Source organism: Anomaloglossus baeobatrachus, chromosome 9, assembly GCF_048569485.1.
Source record: "Anomaloglossus baeobatrachus isolate aAnoBae1 chromosome 9, aAnoBae1.hap1, whole genome shotgun sequence".
In the NCBI taxonomy this organism is placed as follows: Eukaryota; Metazoa; Chordata; class Amphibia; order Anura; family Aromobatidae; genus Anomaloglossus; species Anomaloglossus baeobatrachus.
The window spans coordinates 231,223,961-231,242,044 of NC_134361.1; the positions used below are offsets into that span (position 1 = coordinate 231,223,961).

At 50.2% G+C, this 18,084-nt stretch overlaps 1 protein-coding gene across 1 annotated transcript; it reads left to right on the forward strand.

Moving 5' to 3' along the window:
* Nucleotides 1-7,379: 7,379 nt before the first annotated feature.
* Nucleotides 7,380-13,655, forward strand: ASB6 (ankyrin repeat and SOCS box containing 6). Its single transcript, XM_075323032.1, has 7 exons — nucleotides 7,380-7,458; nucleotides 9,921-10,064; nucleotides 10,157-10,332; nucleotides 11,812-11,918; nucleotides 12,381-12,489; nucleotides 12,596-12,682; nucleotides 12,768-13,655. The coding sequence occupies exons 2-7, from the start codon at nucleotides 9,943-9,945 to the stop codon at nucleotides 13,439-13,441; spliced, it is 1,275 nt and encodes a 424-aa protein (XP_075179147.1). The 5' UTR covers nucleotides 7,380-7,458; nucleotides 9,921-9,942; the 3' UTR covers nucleotides 13,442-13,655.
* The last annotated feature ends 4,429 nt before the right edge of the window (nucleotides 13,656-18,084 follow it).

Below are 18,084 nucleotides of genomic sequence, written 5' to 3' on the forward strand. Positions count from 1 at the left end.
AGCAGTGCTGAGTGTGTATGTGTAGCAGAGCTGAGTGTGTATGTGTAGCAGAGCTGAGTGTGTATGTGTAGCAGAGCTGAGTGTGTATGTATAGCAGAGCTGAGTGTGTATGTATAGCAGAGCTGAGTGTGTATGTGTAGCAGAGCTGAGTGTGTATGTGTAGCAGAGCTGAGTGTGCATGTATAGCAGAGCTGAGTGTGTATGTATAGCAGAGCTGAGTGTGTATGTATAGCAGAGCTGAGTGTGTATGTGTAGCAGTGCTGAGTGTGTATGTATAGCAGAGCTGAGTGTGTATGTGTAGCAGAGCTGAGTGTGTATGTGTAGCAGAGCTGAGTGTGTATGTATAGCAGAGCTGAGTGTGTATGTATAGCAGAGCTGAGTGTGTATGTATAGCAGAGCTGAGTGTGTATGTATAGCAGAGCTGAGTGTGTATGTGTAGCAGAGCTGAGTGTGTATGTATAGCAGAGCTGAGTGTGTATGTGTAGCAGTGCTGAGTGTGTATGTGTAGCAGAGCTGAGTGTGTATGTGTAGCAGAGCTGAGTGTGTATGTATAGCAGAGCTGAGTGTGTATGTATAGCAGAGCTGAGTGTGTATGTATAGCAGAGCTGAGTGTGTATGTATAGCAGAGCTGAGTGTGTATGGGTAGCAGAGCTGAGTGTGTATGTGTAGCAGTGCTGAGTGTGTATGTGTAGCAGAGCTGAGTGTGTATGTGTAGCAGAGCTGAGTGTGTATGTGTAGCAGTGCTGAGTGTGTATGTGTAGCAGAGCTGAGTGTGTATGTATAGCAGTGCTGAGTGTGTATGTGTAGCAGAGCTGAGTGTGTATGTATAGCAGAGCTGAGTGTGTATGTATAGCAGAGCTGAGTGTGTATGTATAGCAGAGCTGAGTGTGTATGTGTAGCAGAGCTGAGTGTGTATGTGTAGCAGTGCTGAGTGTGTATGTGTAGCAGAGCTGAGTGTGTATGTGTAGCAGAGCTGAGTGTGTATGTATAGCAGAGCTGAGTGTGTATGTATAGCAGAGCTGAGTGTGTATGTGTAGCAGAGCTGAGTGTGTATGTGTAGCAGAGCTGAGTGTGTATGTATAGCAGAGCTGAGTGTGTATGTATAGCAGAGCTGAGTGTGTATGTATAGCAGAGCTGAGTGTGTATGTGTAGCAGAGCTGAGTGTGTATGTATAGCAGAGCTGAGTGTGTATGTGTAGCAGAGCTGAGTGTGTATGTGTAGCAGAGCTGAGTGTGTATGTGTAGCAGAGCTGAGTGTGTATGTGTAGCAGTGCTGAGTGTGTATGTGTAGCAGAGCTGAGTGTGTATGTATAGCAGTGCTGAGTGTGTATGTGTAGCAGAGCTGAGTGTGTATGTGTAGCAGAGCTGAGTGTGTATGTGTAGCAGAGCTGAGTGTGTATGTATAGCAGAGCTGAGTGTGTATGTATAGCAGAGCTGAGTGTGTATGTGTAGCAGAGCTGAGTGTGTATGTGTAGCAGAGCTGAGTGTGCATGTATAGCAGAGCTGAGTGTGTATGTATAGCAGAGCTGAGTGTGTATGTATAGCAGAGCTGAGTGTGTATGTGTAGCAGTGCTGAGTGTGTATGTATAGCAGAGCTGAGTGTGTATGTGTAGCAGAGCTGAGTGTGTATGTGTAGCAGAGCTGAGTGTGTATGTATAGCAGAGCTGAGTGTGTATGTATAGCAGAGCTGAGTGTGTATGTATAGCAGAGCTGAGTGTGTATGTATAGCAGAGCTGAGTGTGTATGTGTAGCAGAGCTGAGTGTGTATGTATAGCAGAGCTGAGTGTGTATGTGTAGCAGTGCTGAGTGTGTATGTGTAGCAGAGCTGAGTGTGTATGTGTAGCAGTGCTGAGTGTGTATGTATAGCAGAGCTGAGTGTGTATGTATAGCAGAGCTGAGTGTGTATGTATAGCAGAGCTGAGTGTGTATGTATAGCAGTGCTGAGTGTGTATGTATAGCAGAGCTGAGTGTGTATGTGTAGCAGAGCTGAGTGTGTATGTGTAGCAGAGCTGAGTGTGTATGTGTAGCAGAGCTGAGTGTGTATGTGTAGCAGTGCTGAGTGTGTATGTGTAGCAGAGCTGAGTGTGTATGTATAGCAGTGCTGAGTGTGTATGTATAGCAGAGCTGAGTGTGTATGTATAGCAGAGCTGAGTGTGTAAGTGTAGGAGAGCTGAGTGTGTGTTCATATAGCACAGTTATGTTTCCATGTAGCAGAGTTGTGTAGATGTAGCAGAGCTGAGTTTGTATGTGTAGCAGAGCTGAGTGTGTATGTATAGCAGAGCTGAGTGTGTATGTGTAGCAGAGCTGAGTGTGTGTTCATATAGCACAGTTATGTTTCCATGTAGCAGAGTTGTGTAGATGTAGCAGAGCTGAGTGTGTATGTGTAGCAGTGCTGAGTGTGTATGTGTAGCAGTGCTGAGTGTGTATGTGTAGCAGAGCTGAGTGTGTATGTATAGCAGAGCTGAGTTTGTATGTGTAGCAGAGCTGAGTTTGTATGTGTAGCAGAGCTGAGTGTGTATGTATAGCAGAGCTGAGTGTGTATGTGTAGCAGTGCTGAGTGTGTATGTGTAGCAGAGCTGAGTGTGTATGTATAGCAGAGCTGAGTGTGTATGTATAGCAGAGCTGAGTTTGTATGTGTAGCAGAGCTGAGTGTGTATGTATAGCAGAGCTGAGTGTGTATGTGTAGCAGAGCTGAGTGTGTATGTATAGCAGAGCTGAGTGTGTATGTGTAGCAGAGCTGAGTGTGTATGTGTAGCAGAGCTGAGTGTGTATGTATAGCAGAGCTGAGTGTGTATGTGTAGCAGAGCTGAGTGTGCATGTGTAGCAGAGCTGAGTGTGTATGTGTAGCAGAGCTGAGTGTGTATGTATAGCAGTGCTGAGTGTGTATGTGTAGCAGAGCTGAGTGTGTATGTATAGCAGTGCTGAGTGTGTATGTATAGCAGAGCTGAGTGTGTATGTGTAGCAGTGCTGAGTGTGTATGTGTAGCAGTGCTGAGTGTGTATGTGTAGCAGTGCTGAGTGTGTATGTGTAGCAGAGCTGAGTGTGTATGTGTAGCAGTGCTGAGTGTGTATGTGTAGCAGAGCTGAGTGTGTATGTATAGCAGAGCTGAGTGTGTATGTGTAGCAGTGCTGAGTGTGTATGTATAGCAGAGCTGAGTGTGTATGTGTAGCAGAGCTGAGTGTGTATGTATAGCAGAGCTGAGTGTGTATGTGTAGCAGAGCTGAGTGTGTATGTATAGCAGAGCTGAGTGTGTATGTGTAGCAGTGCTGAGTGTGTATGTGTAGCAGAGCTGAGTGTGTATGTGTAGCAGAGCTGAGTGTGTATGTATAGCAGAGCTGAGTGTGTATGTATAGCAGTGCTGAGTGTGTATGTATAGCAGTGCTGAGTGTGTATGTGTAGCAGAGCTGAGTGTGTATGTGTAGCAGGGCTGAGTGTGTATGTATAGCAGTGCTGAGTGTGTATGTATAGCAGAGCTGAGTGTGTATGTATAGCAGTGCTGAGTGTGTTTGTGTAGCAGAGCTGAGTGTGTATGTGTAGCAGGGCTGAGTGTGTATGTATAGCAGAGCTGAGTGTGTATGTATAGCAGTGCTGAGTGTGTATGTGTAGCAGAGCTGAGTGTGTATGTATAGCAGAGCTGAGTGTGTATGTATAGCAGTGCTGAGTGTGTATGTATAGCAGAGCTGAGTGTGTTTGTGTAGCAGAGCTGAGTGTGTATGTGTAGCAGAGCTGAGTGTGTATGTATAGCAGAGCTGAGTGTGTATGTGTAGCAGAGCTGAGTGTGTATGTATAGCAGAGCTGAGTGTGTATGTGTAGCAGAGCTGAGTGTGTATGTATAGCAGTGCTGAGTGTGTATGTATAGCAGTGCTGAGTGTGTATGTGTAGCAGAGCTGAGTGTGTATGTGTAGCAGAGCTGAGTGTGTATGTGTAGCAGAGCTGAGTGTGTATGTGTAGCAGGGCTGAGTGTGTATGTGTAGCAGAGCTGAGTGTGTATGTGTAGCAGTGCTGAGTGTGTATGTGTAGCAGAGCTGAGTGTGTATGTGTAGCAGAGCTGAGTGTGTATGTGTAGCAGTGCTGAGTGTGTATGTGTAGCAGTGCTGAGTGTGTATGTGTAGCAGTGCTGAGTGTGTATGTGTAGCAGAGCTGAGTGTGTATGTGTAGCAGTGCTGAGTGTGTATGTGTAGCAGTGCTGAGTGTGTATGTGTAGCAGAGCTGAGTGTGTATGTGTAGCAGTGCTGAGTGTGTATGTGTAGCAGTGCTGAGTGTGTATGTATAGCAGTGCTGAGTGTGTATGTATAGCAGTGCTGAGTGTGTATGTGTAGCAGTGCTGAGTGTGTATGTATAGCAGAGCTGAGTGTATATGTGTAGCAGAGCTGAGTGTGCATGTGTAGCAGAGCTGAGTGTGTATGTGTAGCAGTGCTGAGTGTGTATGTGTAGCAGAGCTGAGTGTGTATGTATAGCAGTGCTGAGTGTGTATGTGTAGCAGTGCTGAGTGTGTATGTGTAGCAGTGCTGAGTGTGTATGTGTAGCAGAGCTGAGTGTGTATGTGTAGCAGTGCTGAGTGTGTATGTATAGCAGAGCTGAGTGTGTATGTGTAGCAGGGCTGAGTGTGTATGTGTAGCAGAGCTGAGTGTGTATGTGTAGCAGAGCTGAGTGTGTATGTGTAGCAGTGCTGAGTGTGTATGTGTAGCAGAGCTGAGTGTGTATGTGTAGCAGTGCTGAGTGTGTATGTGTAGCAGAGCTGAGTGTGTATGTGTAGCAGTGCTGAGTGTGTATGTGTAGCAGAGCTGAGTGTGTATGTATAGCAGTGCTGAGTGTGTATGTATAGCAGAGCTGAGTGTGTATGTATAGCAGTGCTGAGTGTGTATGTATAGCAGTGCTGAGTATGTATGTATAGCAGAGCTGAGTGTGTATGTGTAGCAGAACTGAGTGTGTATGTGTAGCAGTGCTGAGTGTGTATGTGTAGCAGAGCTGAGTGTGTATGTGTAGCAGAGCTGAGTGTGTATGTGTAGCAGTGCTGAGTGTGTATGTATAGCAGTGCTGAGTGTGTATGTGTAGCAGAGCTGAGTGTGCATGTGTAGCAGAGCTGAGTGTGTATGTGTAGCAGAGCTGAGTGTGTATGTGTAGCAGAACTGAGTGTGTATGTGTAGCAGTGCTGAGTGTGTATGTGTAGCAGAGCTGAGTGTGTATGTGTAGCAGAGCTGAGTGTGTATGTGTAGCAGTGCTGAGTGTGTATGTATAGCAGAGCTGAGTGTGTATGTGTAGCAGTGCTGAGTGTGTATGTGTAGCAGAGCTGAGTGTGTATGTATAGCAGTGCTGAGTGTGTATGTATAGCAGTGCTGAGTGTGTATGTATAGCAGAGCTGAGTGTGTATGTGTAGCGGAGCTGAGTGTGTATGTATAGCAGTGCTGAGTGTGTATGTGTAGCAGAGCTGAGTGTGTATGTGTAGCAGAGCTGAGTGTGTATGTGTAGCGGAGCTGAGTGTGTATGTGTAGCAGAGCTGAGTGTGTATGTGTAGCGGAGCTGAGTGTGTATGTGTAGCAAAGCTGAGTGTGTATGTATAGCAGAGCTGAGTGTGTATGTGTAGCAGAGCTGAGTGTGTATGTATAGCAGTGCTGAGTGTGTATGTGTAGCAGAGCTGAGTGTGTATGTGTAGCAGAGCTGAGTGTGTATGTGTAGCAGAGCTGAGTGTGTATGTGTAGCAGAGCTGAGTGTGTATGTATAGCAGAGCTGAGTGTGTATGTATAGCAGTGCTGAGTGTGTATGTGTAGCAGAGCTGAGTGTGTATGTATAGCAGTGCTGAGTGTGTATGTATAGCAGAGCTGAGTGTGTATGTGTAGCAGAGCTGAGTGTGTATGTATAGCAGTGCTGAGTGTGTATGTATAGCAGAGCTGAGTGTGTATGTGTAGCAGAGCTGAGTGTGTATGTATAGCAGAGCTGAGTGTGTATGTATAGCAGTGCTGAGTGTGTATGTGTAGCAGAGCTGAGTGTGTATGTATAGCAGTGCTGAGTGTGTATGTATAGCAGAGCTGAGTGTGTATGTGTAGCAGAGCTGAGTGTGTATGTGTAGCAGAGCTGAGTGTGTATGTGTAGCAGAGCTGAGTGTGTATGTATAGCAGAGCTGAGTGTGCATGTGTAGCAGAGCTGAGTGTGTATGTGTAGCAAAGCTGAGTGTGTATGTGTAGCAGTGCTGAGTGTGTATGTATAGCAGAGCTGAGTGTGTATGTATAGCAGAGCTGAGTGTGTATGTGTAGCAGAGCTGAGTGTGCATGTGTAGCAGAGCTGAGTGTGTACGTGTAGCAGAGCTGAGTGTGTATGTGTAGCAGAGCTGAGTGTATGTATAGCAGTGCTGAGTGTGTATGTATAGCAGAGCTGAGTGTGTATGTATAGCAGAGCTGAGTGTGTATGTGTAGCAGAGCTGAGTGTGTACGTGTAGCAGAGCTGAGTGTGTATGTGTAGCAGAGCTGAGTGTATGTATAGCAGAGCTGAGTGTGCATGTGTAGCAGAGCTGAGTGTGTGTTCATATAGCACAGTTATGTTTCCATGTAGCAGAGTTGTGTAGATGTAGCAGAGCCTGCACATGATCATAGATGTAGCAGAGCTGAGTGTGCTGATGTAGCAGTGTGTGGAGAGTTGTTGGGGTCACGTTACTGTGTGTAGGGAGCCCTGTGGGGCATGAATAAGGTGCCATACTGTGTGTGAACACTAGTGGGCCTCGCTAGCCGTCCTGTATGGCCCGATATAAGCACTGGGCGAGTTTAGGGATCCGGTCCGGGACGTGTCCATCCTTCTATTTTTCACTTTTTGATAGGCTTTAATGTAAACTTTCGCTGTAAGGTAAAATGTACTTGAAGCTTCCATCATCTCACTGCTGCCCCCTGCTGGAGAAGAAAGGATTTTACAGCCCTCCTAAAATGTGTTTCTAGCTCTGCACTTCCACCTGCTGGAGAATATGGTGCATTACAGCTGCTCTATCTGCTGCAGTGTCAGTGTCAGTCACTAAGATTTCTCTGCTGCCATCTAGTGGTAAATGTCGTGCATTACAAATACAAGGATCGTGTTGGAGCTCTCCACTGCCATCTGCTGGAGAACTCATTACACGACCGTCTTCTTTTGGATTGCTCTACTGCCATCTGGTGGTGAACACGATGTATTACATGGCTTGTTTTCTGACTCTCTTCACTGCCATCTGCTGGAAAACTTGTTTTAAACACCCGTCGTCTCTGGATTGCTCTACTGCCATCTGGTGGCGAACATGTAGTGTTACATGGCTTGTTTTTTTTTTTTACTCTCTCTACTGCCATCTGCTGGATAAATATATATTACACCCCTTCTTAGATCGCTCTACTGCCATCAGGTGGATATAGTGGGTTACTACAGTCATTGTCGGCTCAGTTACGTCCGCCATTCGTCGCAATATCCGCTTCCGTTCCGGATTCTGGGCGCAGACACAGCGCTGCAGGTGAGAGGAAATTCTGGAGTGTTTGGTTGTTGCAAAATGTTTTATGAATTGCAGCAAGACTTTACCACTCTGCTGCAGAGAGGCGGTATATCGAGTATGACGTCATGCTTTGTGCTATGACATCATCGTGGCTGTTCTGCTATCGTCAGCACTGTGCACCCTCAACCTGGCGGATGGTAGAGATGTAGCAGAGCTGTGTGTGCAGATGTAGCAGAGCTGTGTGTGCAGATGTAGCAGAGCTGTGTGTGCAGATGTAACAGAGCTGTGTGTGTAGATGTAGCAGAGCTGTGTGTGCAGATGTAGCAGAGCTGTGTGTGCAGATGTAACAGAGCTGTGTGTGTAGATGTAGCGGAGCTGTGTGTGCAGATGTAGCGGAGCTGTGTGTGCAGATGTAGCAGAGCTGTGTGTGCAGATGTAGCAGAGCTGTGTGTGCAGATGTAGCGGAGCTGTGTGTGCAGATGTAGCAGAGCTGTGTGTGCAGATGTAGCAGAGCTGTGTGTGCAGATGTAGCAGAGCTGTGTGTGCAGATGTAGCAGAGCTGTGTGTGCAGATGTAGCAGAGCTGTGTGTGCAGATGTAGCAGAGCTGTGTGTGCAGATGTAGCAGAGCTGTGTGTGCAGATGTAACAGAGCTGTGTGTGTAGATGTAGCAGAGCTGTGTGTGCTGTGCTCTAAAAATATCCAAATCTATGAAGTCAAGTTAGAGGCATCAAGGGTGTGTGAACCTGGCAGACGTGGCACTGGTGTATAGATGTGGCACGGGTGTATGAACGTAGCAGACGTGGCACGGGTGTATGAACGTAGCAGACGTGGCACTGGTGTATGAACGTAGCAGACGTGGCACTGGTGTACGAACGTAGCAGACGTGGCACTGGTGTACGAACGTAGCAGACGTGGCACTGGTGTACGAACGTAGCAGACGTGGCACTGGTGTACGAACGTAGCAGACGTGGCACTGGTGTATAGATGTGGCACGGGTGTATGAACGTAGCAGACGTGGCACTGGTGTATATATGTGGCACGGGTGTACGAACGTAGCAGACGTGGCACTGGTGTACGAACGTAGCAGACGTGGCACTGGTGTATAGATGTGGCACTGGTGTATGAACGTAGCAGACGTGGCACTGGTGTATAGATGTGGCACGGGTGTATGAACGTAGTAGACGTGGCACTGGTGTATAGATGTGGCACGGGTGTATGAACGTAGCAGACGTGGCACTGGTGTATAGATGTGGCACGGGTGTATGAACGTAGCAGACGTGGCACTGGTGTACGAACGTAGCAGACGTGGCACTGGTGTATAGATGTGGCACGGGTGTATGAACGTAGCAGACGTGGCACTGGTGTATAGATGTGGCACGGGTGTATGAACGTAGCAGACGTGGCACTGGTGTATAGATGTGGCACGGGTGTATGAACGTAGCAGACGTGGCACTGGTGTATAGATGTGGCACGGGAGTATGAACGTAGCAGACGTGGCACTGGTGTATAGATGTGGCACGGGTGTATGAACGTAGCAGACGTGGCACTGGTGTATAGATGTGGCACGGGTGTATGAACGTAGCAGACGTGGCACTGGTGTATAGATGTGGCACGGGTGTATGAACGTAGCAGACGTGGCACTGGTGTATAGATGTGGCACGGGTGTATGAACGTAGCAGACGTGGCACTGGTGTATAGATGTGGCACGGGTGTATGAACGTAGCAGACGTGGCACTGGTGTATAGATGTGGCACGGGTGTATGAACGTAGCATATGTGGCACTGGTGTATAGATGTGGCACGGGAGTATGAACGTAGCAGACGTGGCACTGGTGTATAGATGTGGCACGGGTGTATGAACGTAGCAGACGTGGCACTGGTGTATAGATGTGGCACGGGTGTATGAACGTAGCAGACGTGGCACTGGTGTATAGATGTGGCACGGATGTATGAACGTAGCAGACGTGGCACTGGTGTATAGATGTGGCATGGGTGTATGAACGTAGCAGACGTGGCACTGGTGTATAGATGTGGCACTGGTGTATGAACGTAGCAGACGTGGCACTGGTGTACGAACATGGCAGGCTTGGCACGAGTGTAGCGCACACACCTGGCAGACCCGGTATATTCATCGGGTGTCTTATGTAGCTGAGGCCAATATGTCATTGGTACCACGACTTCCTGGACCCACGACCGCTGCAGCCAATCGGTTACAGTGACATATTGTACTTTGTGGCCGCGGTCTCATGTCCTTCCAGAATAAGTAGTTAAAACAGGTCGTAGTTCCTCCTGTTCTTAGATATGTGACCGCTGCAGCCAATCACTGGCCACATAGGTGACCAGTACGTCATTTTTATAGTCAGTGATTGGCTGCAGTGGTCACGTGTCCGTTTGAGACCATTAGGCCTACATGCAGTCAGCGGGATGACGTACCACTATGGGGGATATTTTGCATTAATTCCCTGCCCGTTGCCCCCCGTCAGACTGCGGCCATCATCTCCCAGCATGCCTTTCCTCCACGGCTTTCGGAGGATAATCTTTGAATACCAGCCTCTGGTGAATGAGATCCTGAGCGCGGTGGGCATCCAAGACCCCGAGCAGACGGAGATGCCGCCGAGCACCAGCAGGTAAGGGGTGCTCACTGAATGTAGCTTTCTAGGATCTCTGTGGGGGGCCGTATTTCCGGTGCACGTCACACTTCCTGTCCCCTTCTCCGCAGCTTCCTGATGTCTCAGAACGACAAGTTTCTTGCCCTGAATGAACTTCTGGAGAGACATTCGGGGTCGGCCTTCTACCGCGAGGGGATCAGCTACTCCCTCCTGAAGGTGGCGGAGCTGGGGCTGCTCCCGGCCGCGGAGATCCTCCTCCAGTGCGGGGCCGACCTCTGCTTCGAGGGTAAAGCTCCACTTTTCAATACGGTCTATTCATTTGTTAACGATTCTTAGATATTTACCCCCCGGTTGGCGCCTGGAATGGCGAATGGGAAGATCACCTGCGTGTGAGAGGGAGGGGATAACGTCTCGAGCGATGGGGTCTGAAAGCTGAATCCCCCCGATCACCCCCGCAGCTCTGGTCATTGTCCGTGGGACTGCGGAGATGCTGAGCGCTGCTCCGGGGCATCCGTCATCTCCCTATTTATGGACATTTTTCATATCACAGTCTGTAATACAAATTAGCAATTTTTCACATTGACTCCAGCTTCCCGCTGTTTCAGGAAACAACACATGTACATGGACAGACTCGGACCCTGTAATCTGTATAGAAGCATCGAATGAGGGGGTGCAAAAGTTATATTGATGGAAGGGGGAGCTATGACATTACTTATTGCTATATGTGTTCCTCATCCTGGGCCCCATCTTGATATATATGTCCCCATCCTTCCAGGGCCCCATCTATATATGTATGTCCCCAATCTAGTATATATGTCTCCATCCTGGGCCCCATCCTTGTATATATCTCCCCTTCCTTGTATATATCCTGGGCCCCATCCTGCTATATGTGGACCCCATCCTTGTATATATGTTCCCATCGTCAACCCTATCCTTATATATGTCTCCACATCCTGCTATATGTGGACCCCATCCTTGTATATATGTTCCCATCTTGGTATATATGCCACCATCCTGGGCCCATCCTTGTATATATCTCCACATCCTTGTATATATGTCACCATCATGGGCCCCATCCTTGTATATCTGTACCCATCCTGGTATACATCCTGGGCACCATCCTGCTATATATGGCTACATCCTTGTATATGTGGACCCCATCCTTGTATATATGTCACCATCCTGGACCCATCCTTGTATTTATGTCCACATCCTGGTATATATGTCCCCATTCTGGGCCCTATCTTGGTATATATGTTACCATCCTGGTATAGCTATCCCCATCCTGGGCCCATCCTGGTATGTATATCCCCATCCTGGTATATATGTCCCCATCCTGAGCCCCATCCTTGTATGTAAAAAAAAAAAAAAAATTAAATAAATCTTGAAACGCTAGTTTTCCACCAGTGGAGCTTGAGTGTTTATTGATTCAGTTTTGGGGCACACACAATGTTTTGATGTCTTTTTATTGCATCTATGTTTTGGAGGGGTGATTGAAAAACAGCAATTTTGGCGGGTTTCTTTTTTTTGGGGGGGGGGGGGGGGGCAGGGACGTCTCTGTTCTGTTCACCTACAACGCCCCTGTAGGTGAGGCAAGGTATTACACTTTTGCCATTGACGTCAGTAACGATGTGCATATGGGGTCCTCCATAGTGAGATCCTTCCTGTAGCCATTCGTCCTTCTGGATAATAGAGGAGGGTCCTGAAGGGGGCGATTGTTTTCTTAAAGGGACCTTTCTGATTCTGGTTCTCCTGATTTTGGCAGATCCGGTGACGTACTACACACCTCTTCACATCGCTGTCCTCCGGAATCGGCCCGACATGGTGGAGTTTCTGGTGCAGAGCGGCACGGATATTAACAAGAGGGACCGGGTGAGAGGCGTCCCCACAAGGCACCCGATATTTATGGTGGTGTCCCCCACAAGGCACCCGATATTTATGGTGGGGTCCCCCACAAGGCACCCGATATTTATGGTGCGGTCCCCCACAAGGCACCCGATATTTATGGTGCGGTCCCCCACAAGGCACCCGATATTTATGGTGGGGTCCCCCACAAGGCACCCGATATTTATGGTGGGGTCCCCCACAAGGCACCCGATATTTATGGTGGGGTCCCCCACAAGGCACCCGATATTTATGGTGCGGTCCCCCACAAGGCACCCGATATTTATGGTGGGGTCCCCCACAAGGCACCCGATATTTATGGTGGGGTCCCCCACAAGGCACCCGATATTTATGGTGGGGTCCCCCACAAGGCACCCGATATTTATGGTGGGGCCCCTTAATACTGATCGGGGGTACATCTAACATCTCCACTTGCTTTTTGTACTGCAGATTCATGAGAGCAGCCCCCTGGACCTGGCCAGTGAGGAGCCGGAGCGGCTGCCGTGTCTACGGCGGCTTCTGGATCTCGGAGCGGACGTGAACGCGGCGGACAAAAACGGTCAGTGAGTGCTGCGGATGTGCCGAGGTGGGCAGTCTGCAGAGGAGTAGGGTCATCTGTCACCGCATGTTGGAAATGGACAATTCCTTTTTCTGCATTTGGGCAGGTAAGACGGCGCTGCTTCACGCTCTCGCCAGCAGTGACGGCGTCCAGAACCACAACACGGAAAATGTCCGGTTGCTGTTGGAAGGAGGTGAGGGGCAGGAAGTGTCTTGAGGGAGGGGTGATTGGCAGCCATGATTGTGGCCACCGCTTTACCTCCACTTTTGCCTTTTTAGGTGCCGACGTGAAGGCCATGACCAAGGACTGTGACACCGTCTTTTCCAACATCATCTTCCTCCTGGATGAGACGGTGGGATCCGATCCGGAGGAGGCCAAGCTCATTAACCGCTTCGTCTTCCGGGTCAGCCAGCTGCTGATGGCCCACGGCGCGGACCCCAGCGAGTGCCCGTCCCACGAGTCCCTCACCCACACCTGCCTGAAGAGCTTCCCGTACCACTTTCCTCTCCTGCGTTACCTCCTGGAATCCGGCGCGGCGTACAACTGCTCCCAGCACGGCGCCTCCTGCTGGTCCGGATTTCACATCGTCTTTGACCGGCTGTGCACTTACCTGGGGGGCTGCGGGGACTGCGATCACGAGGACTTCCTGACCAAGGCCGAGAGCGTCCTGGAACTGATGGTGGCCCACTCCCCCCGGATTTCCCTGCCCAGGAACTTTGACATAAACATATCGAGCTGCCGGGTCCATGCCGAAAAAGTGTCCGCCCTGCACCAGTCCCTGAAACTGCTGGAGCAGTCGCCCCCCACCCTGAAGCACCTGTGCAGGGTCTACATCCGCCAGAGGCTCCGGCCTTGGCCCGTGGATGTCAAAGTCAAATCCTTGCCCCTTCCGGACCGGCTCAAAATCTACCTCCTCGTCTACCCCGCGGCCTCCTGCGAGGACGACGTCTAGTGCCGGAGAGTGTGCGCCATGTTTTCATGTGTCGACCAAACCCAGCCCCGGAGCTTCTGCAGCGCGGAGCTCCTGCCCCCCCATGAATGTTTCGGAGGACGATCTGTGTCACCGGGGATTGGCCCCCTATTTTCTGCATGATTCCCGATCCTCTCACCCAGACCCAAAGGGGGGACGTGGTATTTATCCTAATAAACGAACGTGCAGGACACAAGAGTGGGTTTCGATTTAAAGGGGAGGGGTAGAAATGTGACATTTAAAGGGGTTCTCCGGCACTGATCGCCTCTGAATGGTGGCTACGACATCAGCAACAGAGAAGCTCTTTACCTATCTCTCCATATAAAAGTAGGGGGCTTTAAAGGGTTAATCTGGCTCCGTTCACCTCCGGGAAGTGACCCGGCCGACGGCAGCAGACGTGACCATGCAAAAAGGAGGCTGGATCACCCCTCTAAGGCCCCTTTCACACAGCAGGTTTTTATCCGTTTCTTCCGTTTTATGACTGATCTGTTTTTTAAAAACGATAGAGAGACAGAGATAGATAAATAGAGATGGGGATGAATGGAGGGAGGGATGGATGGAGAGATGGAGGGATGGAGGGATAGAGGGATGGATGGAGGGATAGAGGGATGGATGGAGGGATAGAGGGATGGATGGAGGGATAGAGGGATAGAGGGATGGATGGAGGGATACAGGGATGAATGAATGAAGGGATAGATAAATAGAGAGAAAGGGATGGATGAATGAAGGGAAAGATGGATGAGAAAGACATATATAATGTCCCACTCCCCAGCATTTTGTAATTTTGTACCTTTTAGTGCCTTTCATGTGTTAGGGTGCTTAGCCTTGTATTAGGCCAAAAAATAATTAAAAAGAAGGGAATTTTGTTTACTTACCGTAAATTCCTTTTCTTCTAGCTCCAATTGGGAGACCCAGACAATTGGGTGTATAGGCTATGCCTCCGGAGGCCGCACAAAGTATTACACTTAAAAGTGTTAAGCCCCTCCCCTTCTGCCTATACACCCCCCGTGCTCCCACGGGCTCCTCAGTTTTGGTGCAAAAGCAAGAAGGAGGAAAAAGAATTATAAACTGGTTTAAAGTAACTTCAATCCGAAGGAATATCGGAGAACTGAAACCATTCAACATGAACAACATGTGTACACAAAAAAACAGGGGCGGGTGCTGGGTCTCCCAATTGGAGCTAGAAGAAAAGGAATTTACGGTAAGTAAACAAAATTCCCTTCTTCTTTGTCGCTCCATTGGGAGACCCAGACAATTGGGACGTCCAAAAGCTGTCCCTGGGTGGGTAAAATAATACCTCGTAAGAGAGCCGTAAAACGGCCTCTTCCTACAGGTGGGCAACCGCCGCCTGAAGGACTCGCCTACCTAGGCTGGCATCCGCCGAAGCATAGGTATGCACCTGATAGTGTTTCGTGAAAGTGTGCAGGCTCGACCAGGTAGCCGCCTGACACACCTGCTGAGCCGTAGCCTGGTGCCTCAAAGCCCAGGGCGCTCCCACGGCTCTGGTAGAATGGGCCTTCAGCCCTGAGGGAACCAGAAGCCCAGCCGAACGGTAAGCTTCGATAATTGGCTCCTTGATCCACCGAGCCAGGGTTGATTTGGAAGCCTGTGACCCTTTACGCTGGCCAGCGACAAGGACAAAGAGTGCATCCGAGCGGCGCAGGGGCGCCGTACGAGAAATGTAGAGTCTGAGTGCTCTCACCAGATCTAACAAGTGCAAATCCTTTTCACATTGGTGAACTGGATGAGGACAAAAAGAAGGTAAGGAGATATCCTGATTGAGATGAAAGGGGGATACCACCTTAGGGAGAAACTCCGGAACCGGACGCAGAACCACCTTGTCCTGGTGAAACACCAGGAAAGGGGCTTTGCATGACAGAGCCGCCAGCTCAGACACTCTGCGAAGTGAAGTGACTGCTACTAGAAAAACCACTTTCTGCGAAAGGCGTGAGAGAGAAATATCCCTCATTGGCTCGAATGGTGGTTTCTGAAGAACCAGCAGCACCCTGTTCAGATTCCATGGTTCTAACGGCCGCTTGTAAGGTGGAACGATGTGACAAACCCCCTGCAGGAACGTGCGTACCTGTGGAAGTCTGGCTAGGCGCTTCTGGAAAAACACAGAGAGCGCTGAGACTTGTCCCTTAAGGGAGCCGAGCGACAAACCCTTTTCCAGTCCAGATTGAAGGAAGGACAGAAAAGTGGGCAAGGTAAATGGCCAGGGAGAAAAACCCTGATCAGAGCACCAAGATAAGAATATCCTCCACGTCCTGTGGTAGATCTTGGCGGACGTTGGTTTCCTAGCCTGTCTCATAGTGGCAATGACGTCTTGAGATAACCCTGAAGACGCTAGGATCCAGGACTCAATGGCCACACAGTCAGGTTCAGGGCCGCAGAATTCAGATGGAAAAACGGCCCTTGAGACAGCAAGTCTGGTCGGTCTGGTAGTGCCCACGGTTGGCCGACCGTGAGATGCCACAGATCCGGGTACCACGACCGCCTCGGCCAGTCTGGAGCGACGAGGATGACGCGGCGGCAGTCGGCCCTGATCTTGCGTAACACTCTGGGCAACAGTGCCAGCGGAGGAAACACATAAGGGAGTTGAAACTGCGACCAATCCTGAACTAAGGCGTCTGCCGCCAGAGCTCTGGGATCTTGAGACCGTGCCATGAATGTCGGGACCTTGTTGTTGTGCCGGGACGCCATTAGGTCGACGTCCGGCACCCCCCAGCGGCAACAGATCTCCTGAAACACGTCCGGGTGAAGGGACCATTCCCCTGCGTCCATGCCCTGGCGACTGAGAAAGTCCGCTTCCCAGTTTTCTACGCCCGGGATGTGAACTGCGGATATGGTGGAGGCTGTGGCTTCCACCCACAGCAGAATCCGCCGAACTTCCTGGAAGGCTTGCCGACTGCGTGTGCCGCCTTGGTGGTTGATGTATGCCACCGCTGTGGAGTTGTCCGACTGAATTCGGATCTGCTTGCCTTCCAGCCACGGCTGGAACGCCTTTAGGGCAAGATACACTGCCCTTATCTCCAGAACATTGATCTGAAGGGAGGACTCTGTCTGAGTCCAAGTACCCTGAGCCCTGTGGTGGAGAAAGACCGCTCCCCACCCTGACAGACTCGCGTCCGTCGTGACCACCGCCCAGGATGGGGGCAGGAAGGATTTTCCCTTCGACAGAGAAGTGGGGAGAAGCCACCACTGAAGGGAAGCCTTGGCTGCCCAAGAAAGGGAGACGTTCCTGTCGAGGGACGTCGACTTCCTGTCCCATTTGCGGAGAATGTCCCATTGAAGTGGGCGCAGGTGAAACTGCGCAAAAGGAACTGCCTCCATTGCTGCCACCATCTTCCCTAGGAAGTGCATGAGGCGCCTCAGGGGGTGTGACTGGCCTTGAAGGAGAGACTGCACCCCTGTCTGTAGTGACCGCTGCTTGATCAGCGGAAGCTTCACTATCGCTGAGAGAGTATGAAACTCCATGCCAAGATATGTCAGAGATTGGGCCGGTGTCAGATTTGACTTTGGAAAGTTGATGATCCACCCGAAACTCTGGAGAGTCTCCAGGGTAGCGTCGAGGCTGTGTTGGCATGCCCCTTGAGAGGGTGCCTTGACAAGTAGATCGTCTAAGTAAGGGATCACCGAGTGTCCCTGAGAGTGTAGGATTGCCACCACTGTTGCCATAACCTTGGTGAAAACCCGTGGGGCTGTTGCCAGGCCAAAAGGCAGTGCCACGAACTGAAGGTGTTCGTCCCCTATGGCGAAACGCAGGAAGTGCTGATGCTCTGGCGCAATCGGTACGTGGAGATAAGCATCTTTGATGTCTATTGATGCCAGGAAATCTCCTTGGGACATTGAGGCGATGACGGAGCGGAGGGATTCCATCCGGAACCGCCTGGTTTTCACATGCTTGTTGAGAAGTTTTAGGTCCAGAACGGGACAGAAGGATCCGTCGGTTTTTGGCACCACGAACAGGTTGGAGTAAAAACCGTGACCCCGTTGCTGAAGAGGAACAGGGATCACCACTCCTTCCGCCTTCAGGGTGCCCACCGCCTGCATAAGAGCCTCGGCTCTGTCGGGGGGTGGAGATGTTCTGAAGAAACGAGTTGGAGGACGAGAGTTGAACTCTATCCTGTAACCGTGAGACAGAATGTCTCTCACCCATCGGTCTTTTACCTGTGGCAGCCAGGTGTCGCAAAAGCGGGAGAGCCTGCCACCGACCGAGGATGCGGTTTGAGGAGGCCGAAAGTCATGAGGAGGCCGCTTTGGGAGCGGTGCCTCCGGCGGTCTTTTTAGGACGTGACTTAGACCGCCATGAATCGGAGTTCCTCTGATCTTTCTGAGGCCTTTTGGACGAGGAGAATTGAGACCTGCCCGCGGTCCGAAAGGACAAAAACCTCGATTGTACCTTCCGTGGTTGAGGTCTGTTTGGTTTGGACTGGGGTAAGGATGAGTCCTTTCCCTTGGATTGTTTAATGATTTCATCCAATCGCTCACCAAACAAGCGGTCGCCAGACAATGGCAAACCGGTTAAGAACTTTTTGGAAGCAGAGTCTGCCTTCCATTCACGTAGCCACATGGCCCTGCGGACTGCCACCGAATTGGCGGATGCTACCGCCGTACGGCTCGCA